General features: G+C 45.0%; 1 protein-coding gene across 2 annotated transcripts in view; it reads left to right on the top strand.

Annotated features, from left to right (window-relative positions):
- LOC124037674 (single-stranded DNA-binding protein 3-like) overlaps window positions 1-23,326 on the top strand; it is a 137,639-nt gene that overhangs the window by 48,989 nt on the left and 65,324 nt on the right. For both annotated transcript variants that reach the window (XM_046352620.1, XM_046352621.1), the window contains exon 4: window positions 5,090-5,174. In XM_046352620.1, coding sequence (XP_046208576.1) covers window positions 5,090-5,174 — 85 coding nt within the window. The remainder of the gene's footprint in view (window positions 1-5,089; window positions 5,175-23,326) is intronic.

The raw sequence follows: 23,326 nt of genomic DNA, 5'->3' as shown, positions 1-23,326 counted from the left end.
CACCTCTCTTGTCAAGAGGGCGCAACAGCGTCTCTGCTTCCTAAGGCGGCTGAAGAAATTCAGAATGCCGCCCCGGTTCCTCTCCAAATACTACCGCTGCACCATTGAGACCATCCTGACCAGTTGCATCATGGCCTGGTATGAGAATTGCTCCTTCACGACCACAAGGCCCTTCATCGGGGGGTGAAGACTGCCCAGTACATCACTGTGACCGTGCATCCACACATCCGGGACATCAACCCAAAACGGTGCCTGAGGAAGGCACGCAGCATATTCAAGGACCCCACACTCCCCAGCCACAAGTTGTTCTCTCCCTTACCACCGGGCAGACTATCGGAGTATAATGTCTGATAGAAACTGTCTCTGAGTCTGTTGGTATCTGCCAGCCATCAGACAGCTGAAAATTGAACTGGACTGACCCCCTGCTCTGATTCTCCACACCATAGCACACATGCACTTACTCATGCACACACCCACACAAACATACACTGAGTGTACAAAACATTAAGAACACCTTCCTAATATTTACTCTTATTATACTGCTCAATTCATACACTTGCCCCTCCTTTCCCCCAATACACATTTATATCTTGGACTGGAAATTGCGCCTTCCTGTATTATACTAATGCTAAAATGTATATTTCTTATAGTGTTTGTTTGTATCATTGTCGAGAAAGAACCTGCAAGTAAGCGCTTTGTTGGACGACCAAAAAAACTTGTAACTTGAAATTCTAACTCTCAACAGTAAGTTGAGGTCCTGACTGAGTTGCAAAATAAGAATACTTGTTTAGGGTGGAGGGAATTGATCCGGGGTCCGCCAGTTCCCCATCCCTGCGCTAGAGCATCTGGCCTGACCATTGAGCCTCCCCATGTTACAATAGAATAATAAAGGAGTTATTCTATCTCTTCTTCAACAATATGCACACAACATACATTCCCTTTTATTCTTTCCTTCTTTGGCCCTTGTCAGATGTTGAATATATTAGCGAAGTCCGAGGGGAGTGTTCCCAGGGAATTATAGAACAGCTGATTTACATGGCGTGCTGTTTTAAGAGCTACGGAGTGCCTGTTTCTCTTGTTGCCGCACAATGCAAGCATTAATACCAGGAGAATAGCAAACTTCAGTGGTGTAGTAAACACTCTGAAAGGTTTTGTTTTCTTCTGCCTTTGATTGTAGTGTTTTGTCCCATTAAGAGCAGCTCAGGCTGATAAGAGTAGTAGCAGCCATAGTCAACCTGGCTTTCCCTCTTCTCTTCTTTCTCCTCTCCTTAGCATGGCTTCTCTGTTGCCTGACAGGAACTCACCCCAGCCTAGAGTGTGTGGATTAATGCCTAGGCCCCTTCAACCATGTGTCTCTGTTTACTCTGCCCATTATGGCGGAAGGCACATTGTTACCTCCAGGCGTTGTCAGACTACAGTTAATTGCAATAATTATCATGATGGTATTTAATTGTTGTAATTGTCTTGTGAATGTGGATGCTAATCCGCTGTTCGGGACACAATGAAGTGGAAAGTGTGTATGTTTTGTTTATGCTGTCAGTCCACATTTCCACATTGTTTTGACTGGCATTTAATTTGAATATGGCAGAATTTGCATGCCTTCTAACCTGGACTATGAATCTCACACCCAGATTGATTTTAGGGATTCCACACAGCCTAGTAAATGTATTTAAAGGAGTCTGAGGAGAGAGTGCATCCACAGTATGGAAATCTTCAGTTGACAAAAAGAAACTGCTGACCTTCTCAACCTGTAGGTAGCTAGTCTTAACTAGTCGTGGTGTACCTTTTTAGCCGTGTTGCATGAGCAGTCCCACCCAGATATGATCTACTTAAGCAATAAGGCCCGAGGGGGTGTGGTATATGGCCAAAATACCTCGGCTAAGGGCTGTTCTTAGGCACAACGCAACATGGTATAATGACCATATACCGCAAACACCCAAGTTACCTTATTGCTATTATAAACTGGTTACCAGCGTAATTAGAGCAGTGAAAAAACGTGTTTTGTCATATTCGATCTGATATACCACGGCAGTCAGTCAATTAGCATTCAGGGCACAAACCACACAGTTTATAAGTTACTATTTGAAACGTTGGTGGGTGTCAGGTTATGATTACCCTGCTCTCCAGTCCCCATCCCCTGTTTGCACCTAGTTGTGGCTTTTCAGTAACAAACTCTAACGTGTGTCTTATTTCATTTCCCAGAGAGCTGATTGGATTTGAGATGATCCCGCTGTCTCCCTCCGGCAGGCAGGCACGGCTCTGACAAAGCTGCAATCTCTTTAACGGCAGTTGATAGATATGATAATGCAGCCTGGCTTTATTGTCAAGTGACTGAGGGGCAGGCTTCATGACCCCTTCAACACACACGCATGCACACATAAAACATGCACGTACGTACGCACGCACAAACACACACACACCTCTGTCCTCGATCTCTCCCTCTCCTCTCTGTTTCTCTGTGCTGTGCATCAGCCTGTCCAGCTGACCCAGACAGTGCACACCTGAGAGCAAAGGCCAGGGGCTTGTAGAAAATAGCATTTCTTCAGCAGAAATGCTTTGTTGTGATATAAAACAGGGAAGTTGTATATTCACTACTTTACTGTGCTTACACAGTAAGAAGACAGTACATGTAAATGTACCTTCCATATGCAGTAAATACATATGTTTAGTATCACTCTATATGAATTGTAACAAAATATCTTACACACGGTTATGGGTGATCAGCTAATGTTTTCTGCTCTATTTTGCAGTCATATCAAGTGCTCAGTGTATCACACGTTGTTAGAAGTCTGGTTTCGCCGCCTCAGCAGAAAGCATGCATATCGTGGAATCTTCGTCTTTGAAATGATTGGAAAAAGCGTAACATTGGTCTTGAGCCCAAGTCAGATCAGCAGCTTTTATGTGCTATCCATTAAATCAATATCTTAGGTGAAAGAACAATTTAATGTGGACCAGTTAAACAGGTGCTTAATTAAGTAATTAAGAGTGTATTTGGATTAGAACTTGGTGCCCCTTCCAGCCCTTAAGTGCTGGATTTGCCTTAATTAACAAATATAATGCCTAATAGATCATTAGCCTGCAGCTCTGGCCAAGCAGAACGACAGCTACATGAAATGGTTCGATTAGATGACCTCACTTTGCTGAAGCTCTGAGGCGAGCGGTGGACTAAAATAGTTTTTTTTTCATTCCCTTTATAACTTCAGCTTGATCAAGTTTCACTTTGTGATAGATGGTATTTTAGCGTTACGTTTCACACATACACATGTATACAGTCAGTATGTGTCCCATGAGGGAATCAAACCCACAATCAATCAATCAATCAATCAATCAAATGTATTTATAAGCCCTTTTTACATCAGACGATGTCACAAAGTGCTCTACAGAAACCCAGCCTAAAACCCCAAACAGCAAGCAATGCAGATGTAGAAGCACGGTGGCTAGGAAAAACGTCCTAGAAAGGCAGGAACCTAGGAAGAAACCTAAAGAGGAACCAGGCTCTGAGGGGTGGCCAGTCCTCTTCTGGCTGTGGCGGGTGGAGATTATAACAGTTCATGGCCAAGATGTTCATAGATGACCAGCAGGGTGAAATAAGAATATTCACGGTGGTTGTCAGTTGGCTTTTCATAGCCAATTATTCAGAGATAGAGACAGCAGGTTGCGGTAGAGAGAGCGAATAGAAAACAGCAGGTCCGGGACAAGGTAGCACGTCCGATGAACAGGTCAGAGTTCCATAGCCACAGGCAGAACAGTTGAAACTGGATCAGCAGCACAACCAGGTGGACCGGTGACAGCAAGGAGTCTTCAGGCTGGGTAGTCCTGTGGCATGGTCCTAAGGCTGAGAGAGATTTCTCAAATAAAGACTTAAAGGTTGAGACAGAGTCTGCTTCTCTCACATAAATAGGCAGACCATTCCATAAAAATGGAGTTCTATAGGCCCTGCCTCCAGCTGTTTGCTTAGAAATTCTAGAGGCAATAGGAGGCCTGCGTCTTGTGACTGTAGCGTACATGTAGGTATGTACGGCAGGACCAAATAGGAGAGATAGGTAGGAGCAAACCCATGTAATGCGTTGTAGGTTAGCAGTAAAACCTTGAAATCAGCCCTAGCCTTAACAGGAAGCCAGTGTAGAGAGGCTAGCACTGGAGTAATATGATCACATGTTTTGCTTCTAGTCAAGATTCTAGCAGCCGTGTTTAGCACTAACTAAAGTTTATTTAGTGCTTTATCAGGGTAGCCGGAAAGTAGAGCATTGCAGTTGTCTAATCTAGAAGTGACAAAAGTATGGATGGACTTTTCTGCATAATTTTGGTACAGAAATGTTCTGATTTTTTTATTCGGCAAAAGAGAGATCGGGGGTCCAGAGTAACGCCGAGGTCCTTCAGTTTTAATTGAGATGACTGTACAACCATCAAGATTAATTGTCAGATCCAACAGATCTCTGTCAGATCCAACAGATCTCTGTATCTTGGGACAAAGAACTAGCATCTCTGTTTTGTCCGAGTTTAAAAATAAAACATTTTCCGCCATCCACTTCGTTATGTCTGAAACACAGGGTTCCAGGCAATTTTGAGCCTTCACCATGTTTCATTGAAATGTACAGCTGTGTATCGTCCGCATAGCAGTGAATGTTAACTTTATGTTTGCGAATGACATCACCAAGGTAAAATATATATTGAAAACAATAGTGGTCCTAAAACGGAACCTTGAGGAACACCGAAACTTACAGTTGATTTGTCAGAGGACAAACCATCCACAGAGACAAACTGATATCTTTCTGACAGATAAGATCTAAACGAGGCCAGAACTTGTCCGCATTTTTTATGTTCAACATAGGAGGGCCAAGCACAGTAAGCAGCTCTTTCAGTAGTTTAGTTGGAATCGGGTTCAGTATGCAGTTCGAATGTTTAGAGGCAATTACTATTTTCATGAATGTGTTAAGAGATGGGATTAGCACCATGCTCCAACCAACTCAGTCATGTGAACCATCCCCAACTGTTAATAATGTTGTGTAAACTGAAACTATCTGCGTGTTTGCTGTACTCTGATGTCTATGTCCAACCATGTTCTCTGTCTCTCCTCTTCTCCCCATAGTGTATTCTGGGATCTGTACTGCGCTGCTCCAGACCGGAGGGAGACATGTGAACATTCCAGCGAGGCCAAGGCTTTCCACGATTATGTGAGTCAACCTGTCACTGGTGTTGTGTCAGAGGCACGGGTGGCCATCGTGTGTGTGTGTGTGTGCGCTATAGAATGTCTATCTGTAATCCATGTTAGTTTCTCAATATCAATTTAAGACATTTGCATACATGATTGTTTTAGTCACAATATGAATGTAGTTTTGTTTTGTAGCGTCTCTTACTGCAATAGGTTCTATCCTCCTAAACTCGGCGAAACAGTGTCTGGGCCTCCCTCACTTCCTCCCTGTGACCCCTTAGAGCTTTACCTAAACTGTCGGCTGAAGGTGAAATGCCAGGCTGCTACAAGGCTTTTATTGGCCTTCTCATGTTTTCAATAAAGGTCGGAGCAAATAAAGCAGCTGGGTGAGCTGTTGGCCTGGATTAAGTACAATGCTGTGGCCGATGGATGGGGGACGATTGGGGGTGGCTTGGGGGTCATGGGCTTGCCCTCCCTGACCCTCTCATCTGTAGAAGAGCTGGAGCTTCCACTGATGTGCTGCTTGAACATGTGTGGAGGGCCTCAGAGTGGCCTGCTTACAAAAGGAGGCTCTTTGTTGACACAGCCCTTGGACTGCAAATGACCATGTTAATGAGCCCACTAATTGTGACCTCTAACTCAGTGCCAGGACCTGAATGATTGAAGGTTAAGCTGCAGTCCTCTTACTTCATCTGCCTCACTCAAGTCAAGTCCGTTCAAGTCACTGCTATACTTTAGCGTGCAATTATCATTTTCTGGTGTTTTGGCTATGCTAAGTAGTGGTATTAAATACATACCCTTTAATACATTTAAAGTAAGGATTATGCAGCTAATAGGTTATGTTGGTCAGACTGTATTACTACTAGCTTATCGTTCACCTGGGCCGTTAGGGAAGGAGCTCTGGAAATGGATCATGATGGTTCTATTCCTGCACTGGACATTAAATTTAGCCGGTTTCTAAATTCTCTGCAGTTCCGCACTCCCATGTAGTCTGATAAGTATGAACAGACCAGACCTCATCAGAACAGACTCATTTGTTGTGAGTGTATATTACACCAGCATAAGATTAATTACATGGTTAATTAAACCCCATGGTTAATTAAATCTGACAAGTGTCTCCAATTAATCTATATGCCTAATCATTCCCAACACCTAGCCTATCTCCCGAGGTATCTAGCTACCTGGGTGTCTCAACAGTCAGCTGCCCTGCATGCTAACTCTGACCACCAACTAACTAGGTTGGTAGCAGGACTGGTGGTTACGACATCCTAGAAAAGAGAGTACTTACACACATCTAAATGTGACATAAGGCACTGAACAAATAAATAAAGCAACAAGCTTTTAGTGACGCGCGCGCACACAACGTTTCTCATCTAACATGGTCTTCGTTTGCCACCACACACACACACACACACACACACACACACACACACACACACACACACACACACACACACACACACACACACACACACACACACACACACACACACACACACACACACACACACACACACACACACACACACACACACACACGCGTGTCCTTGAGACTTCCTCCCTCTGCTCCATTGTCCAGATGTGGGGCTCCATTCCAAGGTCCTCTGAGGGGGTCTGTCCTACCCAGTGGTAGGGTGGTCAATCAGTGTGGACGCAGTGGGTCTCTGGGGAATGTCACTGGGGCTCAGATGTCCTGCTCTTTTGTTCTAGTTCATGGATTAAAGTCCAGTTTGCCTTGACCTCTGACCTGGCTGAAGTTTAAAGGGTCAGAGTGTATCGGTCTGTCCGGCGACCTCCAGATTGATGGACTGAGAGGGCTCTGTGTGTGCGAAAGGAGTACATCAATATCACTGGTCATCAATATCATTAGACAGTAAATTATTGTTGTTGTTGGTCGGCAAGTTTGTTGTAATTCGAGATGTTTATCTGTATATTTGTATTGGATGGATTGAGCAGGTTATTGAGAAGGTTGGACTGTATGAAAATGTATAACCATGAAATGTTTCAATGAGTTTGTCTATAGTCAAATCTTCCCCATCCGCCAGTCCTGTTCATTTCCATAACTCTGTCAGTGTTGCTGGTGAACCCGGCGTGTCTGTGTGTGTTGGCGTTATGGACAGACAGACACAGGGCTAATGTTGTGCGAAGAACCTTATCTGGGGCTGTGACGTGGCTGTGGCGGGGGGACCGGGGTGTGGGGGTGGAGGCGTGAATCCCCTGGGTCGCTGCTCTGCGGCCTGTCTCTGTCTGATTAACTCCAGCCCCTCCGATCCCTCTGGACCAGCAGCCTGACCAAGTAGCTATCGCGGCCCGGCTGATAACAGCCCTAATCCCTCGACGTGTCTCCCAGGATCACATGGACTCGAAAAAACACGACTCCAGTAAGTCACTCTCACAGGAGAAACAGAAGACCTACTCTCTGGTGTTAGACTGGATATGTATGGGTCCACACATTTAGATGCCGTCTCTGACTGACTGGTTCAGTGTCAGGGTATTGTTGAGGAGTGGGGCTGTTGTCCACAGACATGATGGTGGCCCTGGCTGGGTTAGAAGGAATCCACCATGACCCAGGGTGGAAGACTTTGTAGGCCCTCCAGTTTGGAGAATATAATGTGCTAATCTTAAAATCTGAGGGATGGTTCATGGCTAATCCCTGGATTTTGGTGGGATTGTGACTCTGGCTGGGCTCCCGGAACTGGAGGACTCTGCACCCCTGGATGGGAGAACCAATGTGGTACAAACCTACACACACACACCCTAAACATACCACAATGTTATACTGAACATGGAAGTGAAACACAGCCTTAGTAGATTTGTTTAAGTTATATTTTCCTTTCTTCCTAATTGTTGAAACTGTTTACTTACTGAGAGAAAATCCACACTCCTATGTCATTCCCACTTGAATGCGGATGTTCCTCAAAAGAGGAGTGGTTTGTGGAGTAAATGTTTTCTTTATTGAAATAATGAGACGTCTTTTGGTAATTCAGACTGAGTGATGAGCGGAATAGAGGCATAAATGATGAAGAAAGTCAGAAACGCACGACACACACAAACACACTAGCAGGAAATCATCATGCTGGGAGGCCCCCATCGTTACAGACTTTGTTCTTTGCACAAGCTAGAGGTCATGACCCCACACATCTGCGGTTCTTGCTACTGTGACATCAGCGTCTCCGGAGTGTCACTGATTTACTGACAGTAGTGCGTCATTGTAAAAGCAATGCCTTAGTGCTCCTCTCTGCATAAAGCTCCATGCTTGTCTATATGATTTGTGGATTGACTGATCATTCAGACCGCTATGAGGGAGACTCTCCTGTCAATGGAGGTGGGGAACCTTTCAATGAACAAGTAAAGGCAGATAATAAAGGCATTTTTTTTTGTTTCTGATAATTATCAATGAACTCTCTGAAGTTTTCATTTTAAGCGTTGATTTGGCTTGTCGCTGGGCCGTTGAGTTGTGAGCCGTGACCAGAACTCCTCAGCCACACAAAGAACTCCAGAATTCTCCTCTGTCTACTGTGTGCCTCAAAACAGGTCCTCTTGCATCAGGCAGTAATGACATTCATTATGTTGGTCTGTGTGACAGGATTTTCTATTGTAAAATGTCACTTTGACACCTGCGCTGACTTGAATACCGAAGTGTGATAACACTTATATACAGTCCAGGATGGTATAATGTAGGGGTTTGCTGGGTGTCAGGGCAGGCAAATGACGGGGGATGTGTCTGGGATTACACTTTTCTTTTCCCTTTTATGGTTCAGTCAGAAGTGCACTTGATAGGGAATAGTGTGTCATTTGAGATGTAGCCAAGCTGTAACAGACTTGAGTGTCCAGCAGGACTGAAACAGGTGGCTGGGGGGGGCTTCTCTGTAAGCAACAACCATTGAGAGGCCACCCTTTTCTCTCATCCACAACAGGTGCTCACTTTAAAACCATTCTCTTTGCCTCTATTCCCTCCCTCTCACCTTCTGTCCTTGAAAGAAAAATCTCTCATCCTACGCCTTTCTCTTGCCTCAATTTCTCTTAGGTGTAGAACACAGTCTTTCTCACTCTGCTACCCCCCCATTCCTCGTCTCTGTCCCCTCCTTATTCCTCTCCATCTCGTCTTCCTCCCTCTCTCTCTCTGAGGAGATTGATTGGGTAATCTGTCTCGCTCGGGGGGGAAGGAGAGAAGCGGGATGACGACATGGAGGAGAGAGATCTTATTCATACATATCCCCCTGCATTACGGTGATATGTACACACTGTAATGGCATGCTCTCTCTCTCTCTCTCTCTCTCTCTCTCTCTCTCTCTCTCTCTCTCTCTCTCTCTCTCTCTCTCTCTCTCTCTCTCTCTCTCTCTCGCTATCTCGCTCTCTCTCGCAGCGCTCGCTCGCTCTCTGTGCTACTCTTCTCCTCCTCTCTTCCTGTCCTCTGTTTTCCCTAGCTTTCAAACAGTTTGTCTCTTGGCTGTGGGCTGACACCTGTGAATGAGTGGGGCTTTCTTTCTGCTTTGTGTTTACTGTTGTCTCCCATCCTCTCTCTGCTTGGAATGAAAGAGTCAGTCCACTTCTCATGTCTCTGTATGTATCTCTGTGTAGACGTTTCCTAGCTGAACTTCAGAACAAACGGTTGAAATCTGTGCCCCCGAGCTGTATGGTCGACAGTAGTTCTGGGATTACACAAATAATGCTGCTGCGTCTGCTTTTGGGAAGCTTAACATTTCCGTAGGCAAAGTTCTGACACGGGCCACCCTCTCGCTGAGGGGGGAGACGGGAATAGAGGGCAACCTGTTGTTATTACGGTGCACTTACCCCTCTTGCTAGGGGGGAGATGGGAATAGAGGGCAACCTGTTGTTATTACGGTGCACTTACCCCTCTTGCTGAGGGGGGAGATGGGAATAGAGGGCAACCTGTTGTTTTACGGTGCACTTACCCCTCTTGCTGAGGGGGGAGATGGGAATAGAGGGCAACCTGTTGTTATTACGGTGCACTTACCCCTCTTGCTAGGGGGGGATATGGAATAGAGGGCAACCTGTTGTTATTACGGTGCACTTACCCCTCTTGCTGAGGGGGGGATATGGGATAGAGGGCAACCTGTTGTTATTACGGTGCACTTACCCCTCTTGCTGAGGGGGGAGACGGGAATAGAGGGCAACCTGTTGTTATTACGGTGCACTTACCCCTCTTGCTGAGGGGGATATGGAATAGAGGGCAACCTGTTGTTATTACGGTGCACTTACCCCTCTTGCTAGGGGGGGATATGGGAATAGAGGGCAACCTGTTGTTATTATGGTTCACTTACCCCTCTTGCTGAGGGGGGAGACGGGAATAGAGGGCAACCTGTTGTTATTATGGTGCACTTACCCCTCTTGCTAGGGGGGGATATGGGATAGAGGGCAACCTGTTGTTATTACGGTGCACTTACCCCTCTTGCTGAGGGGGGATATGGGAATAGAGGGCAACCTGTTGTTATTATGGTGCACTTACCCCTCTTGCTGAGGGGGGATATGGGAATAGAGGGCAACCTGTTGTTATTACGGTGCACTTACCCCTCTTGCTGAGGGGGGAGACGGGAAGAGAGGGCAACCTGTTGTTATTACGGTGCACTTACCCCTCTTGCTGAGGGGGGATATGGGAATAGAGGGCAACCTGTTGTTATTACGGTGCACTTACCCCTCTTGCTGAGGGGGGAGACGGGAAGAGAGGGCAACCTGTTGTTATTACGGTGCACTTACCCCTCTTGCTGAGGGGGGATATGGGAATAGAGGGCAACCTGTTGTTATTACGGTGCACTTACCCCTCTTGCTGAGGGGGGGATATGGGAAGAGAGGGCAACCTGTTGTTATTACAGTGCACTTACCCCTCTTGCTGAGGGGGGGATATGGGAAGAGAGGGCAACCTGTTGTTATTACGGTGCACTTACCCCTCTTGCTGAGGGGGGAGATGGGAATAGAGGGCAACCTGTTGTTATTATGGTGCACCTACCCCTCTTGCTAGGGGGGGATATGGAATAGAGGGCAACCTCTTTGAGATGGTAATGAGTGTCCACACCAGCTCTTGTGTAGAATGCCCATGGTCAACCTGCTCATGCCATATAATCACTCCAACACCTGCGAGGCTAGGAAGAAACACAGTGGAGGTGCCATCTCTGATTAGAGAGCAAACACTGATGGTTCTATGGATTGTCAGTTAATTCCACGGGAATGAAATGGATCTTCAAACATACGTTTGTTATTGCTGTTGGGAGTTGTAGAGGGAAGGCTTTTTTTCTCCCACACAAATCCCCAATTGAATCTACTCATGTTTGAGCTACTGCTTCAGTTAATATAACACAAGTTTGATTGCGTTTTATGGTCCAAGAGTACACATCACAATCCAGCTAGGTGTATGACAACTTTAAAAAGATGAGCAGGGGAGTATCTAGGCATATGAAGTGTATACAGAGTAGTGGTTTGTTGCTGATTTAGTGATTGAGCTAACATGCATCTTTGATATTATCTTAGCTTTTTCCCATTCTGACCCCTTCTACACTTCCTCTCCTTGATTAACATCATCTGCTTTTTTTTCCTGTTTCAACTATACTCTGTTTGTTCATGATTCTCTGCTCAACAATCTCCTCACTCACTCTCACTCCCAGACAGCGAGAGAGAGGGGTCAGTGGGCAGCCGTGTAGTTGGCAGGGTTGGCAGTGCTGCTATGTTGCTGTAGTGCTGCCTAGCTGTGCCACTCAAGGCCTACCAATGTAACAGTCTCAATTACCAGCTGGGCACCCCAACTCATAATACAAATAAACTTGCCTCTTTTAATATCTGTGTGTGTGTCAGTTGTATACCATACTTATTAAGTAGCGACACAAACCCACTCCTCCTGAGAATGAATGGCAACTTCACATTACACTGACGCCCTCCCTGCTAGGATTAAAGACAAAAACAATTAGTCTTATTTAAATTCTCTAAATGCAGACGTAATCCCCATATTTTGAATAGGCAGAGTAAACACAGAGAGATTGAATTCAAGCCTCTGTCTGGATATTACTTTGTTGCTATAATAACATTTAAATGTTATAATGGATAATGAAGGTGCTTTTGGTTAGGTTTGTCTATATTTGGAAAACAACATTTTCCTTGTTGAAGCGTTTTGCCAATATGATGGAAAGAATGCAAAAGAATCAGGATGAAAAGTGAGTACCTCATCCCTCACAGCTCCGCACACACATCCTCGGGGCCTTGAGAAGAACCTGGGGGTGTTGGCGAGGCGTCTCTCCAGTAGGTAAAGGAGGGAGCCAGGGGGAGGCCGGCGTGGGGAGCCAGGTACTTTGGAAGCCAACAAGGTAATCACTAGGTCAGTGGGGAGCTGTTAGACTCTCAGTAAAAGGCTGAGGAAATACATGGTATAAAAATAGTCATTACTGTGCATTAAAGTCACTGTCTGTAAATATGCCCAGGATAGCAGTAAAGGGAAGCATGTGCGCCGGGGTAGAGCTTCTATCAGCACCTCATCCCCACGCACACACACACACCATGTGGGAGCTACTGGGCCCTGTGTGTGTGTGTGTGTGTGTACTCTCGAGAGTGGGTGTGTGAGCAAGCAAGTGCCTTTTCAGGAGCTTTGGCTCCAATTCATGCCGAATCAGCCAAAATCGCACAAAAACATGCAACAACGTATTTTTTTCCATGATTTAATCCAGCTCTCTCCCTTTGGTCAGTAAGAAGCAGTACTCATTATCAACATAACAGTGCGTCTTCATCTGTGTGGTGTGACACAGCCATGTGTTTTATTAGTCGTATGTGCAGGACACACATGGTATACACCGTCCATGAAATGCTGACTTGCAGGTTCCTTCTTGACAATGCAACAACAATAAGAAATATAGGAACGTGAAGTAAATGGTTCAGTAGAATAGAGTAAATGTGTGTATATGCTTAAGTATAGTACAGAAGGGCACAAGTTATCGTCCAATATTTACACATGTTTGGAGGAATGGGGGGGGGCAATTGAAATCTCTTCCTATGGCCTGTAGTTAACTTGTCATTAGCCTGGACCTCGGACAGAGGTGTAGGAGATGAGGTGACACATCTGACAGCACTGAGGATCTCTCTCTGGGTCTCTGCCATGGGCGCCCAGCACTCCTCTCCCCCCAGACAGCAGATCACATAGAATCAGGCTGGGCTAATGGAAGACTGGCAGGACACACATACACACACACACACACGCAGAGTTAGACCACTGTCCCAGCATGGTACTGTTCCCTGTCAAGTCAACCACTGTGTCCTAACATGCTGACCAAACCGGCCACTCGCGCACGCATGTTAATTTTGTCCACCCACACCAGAGGCTATCAGGACATACACGTTGAAATATTAAAACAAACTCTTGACCAATTCAATTAATTTGGGGACAGGTCGAAAAGCAAACATTTAAGGCAATTTAGCTTGCTGTTGCTACCTAATTTGTCCTGGGATCTAAATGTTGTGTTGTTATTTTACCTGAAATGCACAAGGTCCTCTACTCTGACAATTAATCTACAGATAAAATGGGAAACCGAGTTTGTTTCTAGTAATCTCTCCTCCTTCAGGCTTCTTCTTCTTTGGACTTTATATGGCAGTTGGCAACCAACTTTAAGGTGCATTACCACCACCAACTGGACTCTGTGGAGTCGTGTTGTTGCCTACCCTTACCACCTGGGTGTGGCCCGTCAAGAAGTCCAGGATCCAGTTACTGAAGGCGTTTAGTCCCAGGGTCCATAGCTTAGTGATGAGCCTTGAGGGCACTATGGTGTTGAACACTGAGCTGTAGTCAATGAACAGCATTCTCATATAGATGTTCCTTTTGTCCAGGTGGGAAAGGGCAGTGTGGAGTGGAGTGGAGTGCGATTGAGATTGTGTGATCTGTGGATCTGTTGGGGCGGTATGCGAATTGGAGTGGGTCTAGGGTATCTGGGATGATACATAGCACTCTTGCACTGTGTAAAGAGTCATGTCATCCTGTGCCGTCAGTCCCAGTTTGTGTTTTTTTATGTGGCTTTTGCTGCTGTTGTGTTGTGTTCGTCAGGCAGGCCAGGTGTTATCCAGGGGTCAGAGCAGAGCTGTCCCATTGTTAATCTTAGTTCTTTTAATTCTGAGAGGACTGGAATCCTACATTTTAAATCACACATTGCTTTAACTTTGCCATGTCCTCGACGGTACATTGCCTGAGCTTCCAACCTTTTGTAGTTCAGTTGCTGAGTGAAAGCTTTAGATCAGATAACGTTCTTTATAAACTGTGTGGTTCAAGCCCTGAATGCTGATTGGCTGACAGCTGTGATATAGCAGAACGTATACCACTGGTATGATGTATGGTCAATATGCCACGGCTGTATCCAAGCAATCCGCGTTACGTCGTGCATAAGAACAATCCTTAGCTGTGGTATATTGGCAAGACACCACACCCCTCAGGTCTTATTTATATATAAGATGCTGTTGTTATATAGTAGCACATGGCATTCTTGCATGTTATAGACTAAGCTGGTTTTGACCCATCTGGGCTGATCTATGCTGGCCTTTGCCATACACTGGGCTGACCTGGTTTTGGTGGCTGCTGTGTTGATCTAGGCTGTACTTACTGGACTGGATTAGTCCGGACCGAGAGAGGCTGGTCTGACCTGGTTTAGGGGCTGATATGCTGTGCTGTGCAGTATTTGCCTTTCTGCGGAGGCTCTGTGCTACGTTGGGACTAGCCTGACCTTGTTTGGGGGCTTCTGTGCTGTGCTGTGGAGGCTCTAATCCCCTCAGTGCATGGCCAGATTACTGTCTGCTCCATATTGTCTGGGGGCGGCAGGAGGCTGCTCTAAAAGGCTCAGCATGGATCTCCCCTCCGACAGGGAGATGGCTCTTTATTTATGTATACTGCTAGCCACTTGTTTAATTATTTGTTTATTTATGCACATGTTGACTTCACAACATCACATATTCAAAAATAATATGGGTTCTATAGTAGGAGAGTTTAGGTTACGGTCTGGTCCCATATCCACTGTTTCCATGGTATTGAATATTGCCTTGACTTTATTCCTCATTTAGTCTAATCAATAGTAGTGGATGTACAGTAAGTTTATTAGCAGTGTTAATGTGTGTCTGTTAACTGACTGACTGGTACACTAATGAAGTAACAATAGAATATTCACGTGTACATTTCAATGACAAAGGTGATGATGTATTTTCATGGCCACAGTTATACCTATGATGATGTACTACATGTGTATTGAGAGGTGAACCTCTTTCAAACCGAACACTCTTGATGTTGGTTGTTCATATTTCTGACCTCTCAATACCAGAATAATTTAGTGTTATGTTTTACAATGTATTTTCATATGAATTTGTAATATGTCTTATACTCTGCACTTCATGGACTAAATCTCTAAACGGTATGTGTTTTTATACTTTTATATTATACTGAAGTATTATACCAAAATCTAGATTGATTACACCACCTTCTATCATACAATTAACACTGGCAACTATCAAATAATTGTCTGTAGATCTAGAGCATAGACTGCTACCCAAATAACCAACTTTACACTCCTTATGATAATATACTGAACATCTCAATGCCATGAATGTTAAGACTTCTCTCTCTCTCTCTCTCTCTCTCTCTCTCTCTCTCTCTCTCTCTCTCTCTCTCTCTCTCTCTCTCTCTCTCTCTCTCTCTCTCTCTCTCTCTCTCTCTCTCTCTCTCTCTCTCTCGTGCACTCCTCCTCTCCATAGCTCTCATCTCCTGTGCACTCCATGCAGAAATGATTTCAATTTCTGAATTAATGAGGTTCTGCTGAACTGAGAAACGGCAAACACACACACACACACACACACACACACACACACACACACACACACACACACACACACACACACACACACACACACACACACACACACACACACACACACACACACACACACACACACACACACACACACACACACACACACACACACACACACAGCTTTTAAATACCAGTAGGTGCACACTTACATGCAAACTCCTGCAAATCCACATTCCTATATGCACATGCAAACAGACTCTTACTGATGGTTGAATGCTCAATACAATTTATATTCACATATATTATTTCTCCTAAAAAGTTGGCATGAGTAAATATACACATTGCATGGAAAAATAGGGGGGAAATCAAAACAACATATGCGTGTATATATATATATGCGTTGTAGTTGAATCGTAGTAAACATGTTTGCACCAAATCTCTCAATTGAATCTGAAGACATTCATGCGTTCCACATAGAACCCTTACATTGCCTATTTGTATTTTATATATTTGCGAGTCTCCAAGTGTACTGACTAGTATACAGGCTCAGATCACAGTACCATACAGTACATGTACAGAGGCAGGCACTGCCTCATGGGTCAGGCCCCAGAACTGGGCCTAGTCACTATGGTAACACTGTGCCCTGTATGTAAAACACTACAGAGCTTTGGGATCGGTGGCGGGTGTTAACCCCCCTTCTGCACACACACACACACACACACACACACACACACACACACACACACACACACACACACACACACACACACACACACACACACACACACACACACACACACACACACACACACACACACACACACACACACACACACACACACTTCCACCCCCCTCATTTCTCAGCAGCCTCTTCTCCCCCTTCTCTCTGTTCTTTGTGCTACAACCTTTCTAAGCAACGCTCCCATGATGAGGAGTTGATATGATCCACAGCCACTCAGGCTGTATGTTAGTACAGTATATCAAATCAAATCAAATGTATTTATATAGCCCTTCGTACATCAGCTGATATCTCAAAGTGCTGTATATGTTGGTCTGAGATCCCAGGGGGTAGAAGGCTGTGTTGGCACGGTGTTTCATTATTTTTATTGGACTCCTATCTACATCAGCTAAACTGTGGTTAGTAAGTCTTTAAACAGTATCGAACCGGCACACTTCTTCTCTCGCTCCACGTGCAGTGTGTCGATGCTGACTCAAGGACAGAGCCTAGCTTCTAATCCAATTTTGTATTTGTAAACCTGCAGAATTTGTGGAAAAACAGGCACAGAGGGAACCACAGGAGCGCACACACTCTGTCCTGCCTCAGTGTGCTTTCCTATCCCATTCATCATCAGTGATCCACAGGAACAGATTCCAATTTCATTTGTTTTCATTTCATTATTTTATTAGCTTATTTCTCTCCATTCCCTTTTATTTTAAACCCTGGAAGAACTAGTCAACAGTTAATAATCTGTTAAAAAGCATTGATCGCCACCATTTAGTTTCCTGGCCAGCAACTTAGGCTCTAAAGCTGATCAATGCGTTTGAATGGGAACCGCCAAGATGGGGGATTGACTGCTGTGCTCGCAGTGCAATCATACCATTTGTCTTCATTTGGCATTCAATTATTTGTTGTAATGGCTTCCGTCAGAAACGGCCTCATGCAGCCCGGACGCAGACACACACTCCCTCTCCAAACTGGAATGTGTGTGTTGTATGCACCCCTCCTTATCCCTCCTCACCCCTCACCCCCTCCTTATCCCTCCTCATACCTCACCCCCTCCTTATCCCTCCTCACCCCTCACCTCCTCCTTATCCCTCCTCACCCCTCCACCTCCTCCTTATCCCTCCTCACCCCTCACCCCCTCCTTATCCCTCTGCCTAGAGGTATCTGCCCTGTGTTGCCCAATAATGGCTGTCACTGCTTTACTGACGTGTGTCGGTGTGTGTGTCAGCCTGTGTGTTTGAGTATGTTCAGTCGTGGAATGGTTTGATTATATGCTTTCTGGTAAAAATATATACAATATGAAAAATGAAAAAAGTGGTCTGTGTCTCTTGACTGCTGTGAGGCGTTGTGTGGAGAGTGTAAGTGTGGGGATGAGGTGGTGGCCCTCTGAGCACGTGCTGACGGTGCCCATACCGAGGCCAGTGTCTGTGGACTGTGACTGACCCAGAATGGACTTTCCGAGCTGAAGAGTCCTTTCCTGAACCCATCAATCCCTAACCTGTGTGTGTGTGTGTGTGTGTGTGTGTGTGTGTGTGTGTGTGTGTGTGTGTGTGTGTGTGTGTGTGTGTGTGTGTGTGTGTGTGTGTGTGTGTGTGTGTGTGTGTGTGTGTGTGTGTGTGTGTGTGTGTGTGTGTGTGTGTGTGTGTGTGTGTGTGTGTGTGCGCAGGGGGTGACAACCCCTCAACACACCAGCCCTTATCCACTCCACACGACAAGCAGCCCTGTTTCCATCACTCCGATTTGAAATTGACGTTCAGAAAACTGTTGTCGGGGTCACTTGACGTGGCTCATTTCAACATAAAAGGCACCCATTGGTGTCAGTCTGTAGGTGCCCCCTACTATACTCACACACAGCTTTACTTTGAGGGGATTTTCCAAAGTGCCATTTTTATAGCATGCTATAGGGGACTATCACTTCCTACCTAGAAACATTAAAGGACTCCCCCCCCAGAGGAAGTTGCCGTCACTATTTCAACCTAATTCCTGCCCTAGTGAGGAAATGCTTGTTTTCTTCCAAACCCCGAACACCGACTTCAGGCTCCATTATAAATATTGGCATGTCTCCACCTTCCTCCGAGTGCACAGCCCATATGTTCTCAGGCACAGCCAACACTCCGTGATCTGTAAACAAATCAGAAAAAGTCAGGGTAGTTTCGCTAATCACTACGGAGCACAGCTAACGGTAGCTACGACAAGGAAAAGGAACATTCACTCTCCTCTCTCTTCTGCAATGGAAATGAATGACCAGGGATGAATACAGAGTTTAGCGGTAATGCTGGAGTTTTATAGGCGACGCGAGAGGCTAGCTAACCTAGTCCCTGCACCAATAAAGGACCAAACCATCTTACCAGCCAAACTTGGGTAGTTAGGGAGCAAGCAACTGCTACTTGCTAGCTAACTCCACTCTTGCTATAACATGTCTCCAGAAATGACGACGAGTCCCAGCTGTGTTGACATTTCAGCTATCCACGTCATCCACTCATCAGAATAATATAGCTATTTTCTTAACATTTCACTGGTATTAGCCCATCCGACATCTCCCAACAGTCGAAGTGCATTGCTGACTGGTAGTAAGCCACAGTAGCCGGTTTCCACTAGTCAAAATTGCGTTAAAAAAATCATGAAAACGAAAATGTCTTCCTTGGTCTTAATTTAAGGTTGGGGTTAGGAATAAGGTTAGCAGTGTGGTTATATTTAGGGTTAAGGTTTGGTTTAAAATCACATTTTAAGAAGATAAATTGTAGCAACAGTTTGTCAACAGGAAGTAAGGAGCCCACACGTGTTAGCTCTAACATTTTGTAGGTGGTTCAAAAATAATTTAAGCCAGCACTATAACGATCACGGCCTCTGGGCATCGTTTTCCAGCAACAACAAAAAGGTTTCTGGCCACCGTCTTGAGCACGAACTGAATCTTACTTAGTGCTTTATCCAGGTAGCCAGAGAGTGGGGGCTGCAGGGTAGCCTTGTGGTTAGAGCATTGGACTAGTAATCGGAAGGTTACAAGTTCAAATCCCCGAGCTAACAAGGTACAAATCTTCTGCCCCTGAACAGGCAGTTAACTCACTGTTCCTAGGCCGTCATTGAAAATAAGAATTTGTTCTTAACGGACTTGCCTAGTAAAATAAAATAAAAAAACACACAAAAAAAACAATAGCCTAATATTATTAATATACCATAAACTGTTGTTTTTTAAGTTTCGCTAATTCATTCTAATTAACTGAATCATTACGACACACCCCTCACTATTTGCATCGTTTGTCTACATAACCTGGTTCAAGTAGTCATGTCATTACCCTGAAGAAGGAACAGTGATCCCGAAACATTGGTAAATACCCAATAAATAACTGGGAGTTTATATATGGAGTTTGCGACTCTTCTTTATTTTGATAGTTTCAAGTTTGAAAGGAAAACATTTGTCGCCATCCACTTCCTTAAGTCTGAAACACAGGCTTCCAGGGTAGGCCATGTTTCATCGAAATGTACAGCTGTGTGTTGTCTGCATAGCAGGGAAACTTGACATTGTGTTCCAAATTCCAAATTATATCACCAAGAGGTAGAATATATAGTGAAAACCATAGTGGTCCTAAAATGGAGCCTTGAACATCGACACTTACCATTGATTTGTCAGAGGACAAACCATCCACAGATACATTTCTGACAGATGAGCTCTAAGCCATGCAATAACTTGTCCCTGTAGACCAATTAGGGTTTCCAGTCTTTCCAAAAGAATGTGGTCATCGATGGTGTCAAAAGCAGCACTAAGGTTTAGGGGCACGAGGACAGATGCAGAGCCTTGGTCTCATGCCATTATAAGGTAATATACCGCCTTCACGAGTGCAGTGTCAGTACTGTGATGGGCTCTAAACCCAGACTGGAGCATTTCGTGTACATTATTTGTCTTCAGGAAGGGGATGATTTTTATTTATTATTTCAAAGAGTTGGGTCAAGGTTTGGCTTTTTCAGCAGAGAGTTTATTACTGACACTGTTAGTGAGGTTGGTACACATCCGAAGGATAGATAGCCGCTTATTATGTTCAACATAGGAGGGCCAAGCACAAGAAGCAACTCTTTCAGTAGTTTAGTTGGAATCGGGTCCAGTAGGCAGCTGAAAGGTTTTAGAGGCCATTACTATTTTCGTGAATGTCTCGAGGGATACAGGATTAAAAAACGTGAGTGTCTCCATTGATCCTAGGTCTTGTGCAGACTCAGGACAACTACAAAACTCAGAATTACACCGATTCAAAGTCAGTAATTTGCTTTCTAATGATCATGATCTTTTTGTCCAAGTTCATGAATTCATTGCTGAAGTGAAGGCCATCCTAACTTTGGGGATGCTGCTTTTCAGTTAGCTTTGAAACAGTATCAGAAATAAATGTTGGATTGTTTTGTTGATCAGGTTGGAAAAGTAGGCTGATCGAGCAGCAGTAAGGGCTCTTCGATATTGCACGTTACTGTCTTTCCAAGCTAGTCTGAATACTTCTAGTTTGGTGGAGCGCCGTTTCCATTCCAATTTTTTGGAACCTTGCTTCAGGGCGCGGGTATTTTCTGTATACCCCTCCCCTCTTTTTCTCACAGGATATCCTCCTACTTCCTGTCTGACTCTCCCTAGGCTAGCTCTATTCCCCCTCTCTCTCTCTCGTTCAGCCCACGGGATAGAGGTATGGAGGGGGGGGGGGGGCTGAGGGGAATACCTGTTAACTCTATTTCTTCTCCACACTTTAGCAGTCTTCCCAAATACCCTGCGGAAATGCTCCCACAACCAGAGAGAGAGGATGTATAGATGCTTAGAGTATGCTATTAGGAAGGAGCAGTCTTAGTTCTGTATTTTTCGATTGAAGGTCTATGTTGGTTCTACTTGGGCCCATCTATTTCATCCATCGTTGTCAATTATATGACAATGAACATGCAGGAGGTCTTATGGCTGGTTGAGATGAAATCAAATTGTATCTGTCACATGCGCCGAATACAACAGGTGTAGTAGACCTTACAGTGAAATGCTTGCTTACAAGTCCTTAACCAACAATGAATGCAGTTCAAGAAATAGAGTCAAGAAAATATTTACAAAATAAAGTAAAGTAATAAAATCAAATAGTAACACAAGAAAATGACATAACAATAATGAGGCTACATACAGGGGGTACCGGTACCGAGTCAATGTGCGGGGGTACAAGTTAGTCGCAGTACTTTGTAAAGTGACTATGCATAGATAATAAACAGTGAGTAGCAGCAGTGTAAAATAAAAACAAAGGGGGGGTCAATGTAAGTAGGTCAGGTGTCAATTTGATTAATTGTTCAACAGTCTTATGGCTTGGGGGTAGAAGCTGTTAAGGAGCGTTTTGGTCCTAGACTTGGCACTCCGGTACCGCATGCCGTGCGGTAGCAGAGAGAACAGTCTATGACTTGGGTGATTGGAGTCTTTGACAATTTTTTGGGGACCTTCCTCTGACACCGCCTAGTATATGTCAGGAAGTTGGCCCCGGTGATGTACTGGGCCATATGCACTACCCTCTGTAGCGCCTTACGGTCAGATGCCGAGCAGTTGCCATACCAGGCAGTGATGCAACCGGTCAGGATGCTCTCGATGGTGCAGCTGTAGAACTTGTTTAGGATCTGGGGACCATTGCCAAATCTTTTCCGTTTCCTGAAGTGGAAAAGGTACTTCCATGGCCTCTTCATAACTGTCTTGGTGTGTTTGGACCATGATAGTTTGTTAGTGATGTGGACACCAAGGAACTTAACTCTCAACCCGCTCCACTTAAGCCCTGTCGATGTTAATGGGGGCCTGTTTGGCCCTCCTTTTCCTATATTCCATAATCCGCTCCTTTGTCTTGCTCACATTAAGGGAGAGGTTGTTGTCCTGGCACCACACTGCCCAATCTCTGACCTCCCTATAGTATAATCGTTGTCAGTGATCAGGCCCACCACTGTTGTGTCGTCAACTTAATGATGGTGTTGGAGTCGTGCTTGGATATGCAGTCGTGGGTGAACAGGAAGTACAGGAGGGGACTAAGCACCCACCCCTGAGGAGCCCCCGTGTTGAAGATCAGCATGGCAGATGTGTTGATGCCTACCCTTACCACCTGGGGGAAACCCGTCAGGAAGTCCAGGATCCAGTTGCAGAGGGAGGTGTTTAGTCCCAGGGTCCTTAGCTTAGTGATGAGCTTCATGGACACTATGGTGATGAACCATGGTGCCCACTCAGGCTCCCGGGTAGCGCAATAGCCTAAGGCACTATCTCAGTGCTGGAGGTGTGACTACAGGCCCTGGTTCGAATACTGGCTGTATCACAACCTGCCATCATTGGGAATCCCATAGGGCGGCGCACAATTGGCCCAGCGCCGTCCGGGTTAGGGTTTGGCCGAGTTAGGCAGTCATTGTAAATAAGATTTTATTCTTTCCTTACTTGTCACGTTACATAAAGGTTAAATTGTAAGAAATTAAAGTCAATGAACAGATGGTGTGGTCTACAGTTGAACCTCTCTGGGATATTCGGGACGGTAGCGTCCCACCCTGCCAACAGCCAGTGAAAGTGCAGGGCACCAAATTCAAAGCAACAAAAATCTCACAATTAACATTCCTCAAGCATACAAGTATTTTACACCATTTTAAAGATACAATTATCATTAATCCATCCACAGTGTCTGATTTCAAAAAGGCTTTACAGCAAAAGCA

Source organism: Oncorhynchus gorbuscha, linkage group LG06 (genome assembly GCF_021184085.1).
Source record: "Oncorhynchus gorbuscha isolate QuinsamMale2020 ecotype Even-year linkage group LG06, OgorEven_v1.0, whole genome shotgun sequence".
Classification (NCBI taxonomy): domain Eukaryota; kingdom Metazoa; phylum Chordata; class Actinopteri; order Salmoniformes; family Salmonidae; genus Oncorhynchus; species Oncorhynchus gorbuscha.
Note: the sequence above shows the minus strand (reverse complement) of the source record. Positions and strands in the feature narration are given on the sequence as shown.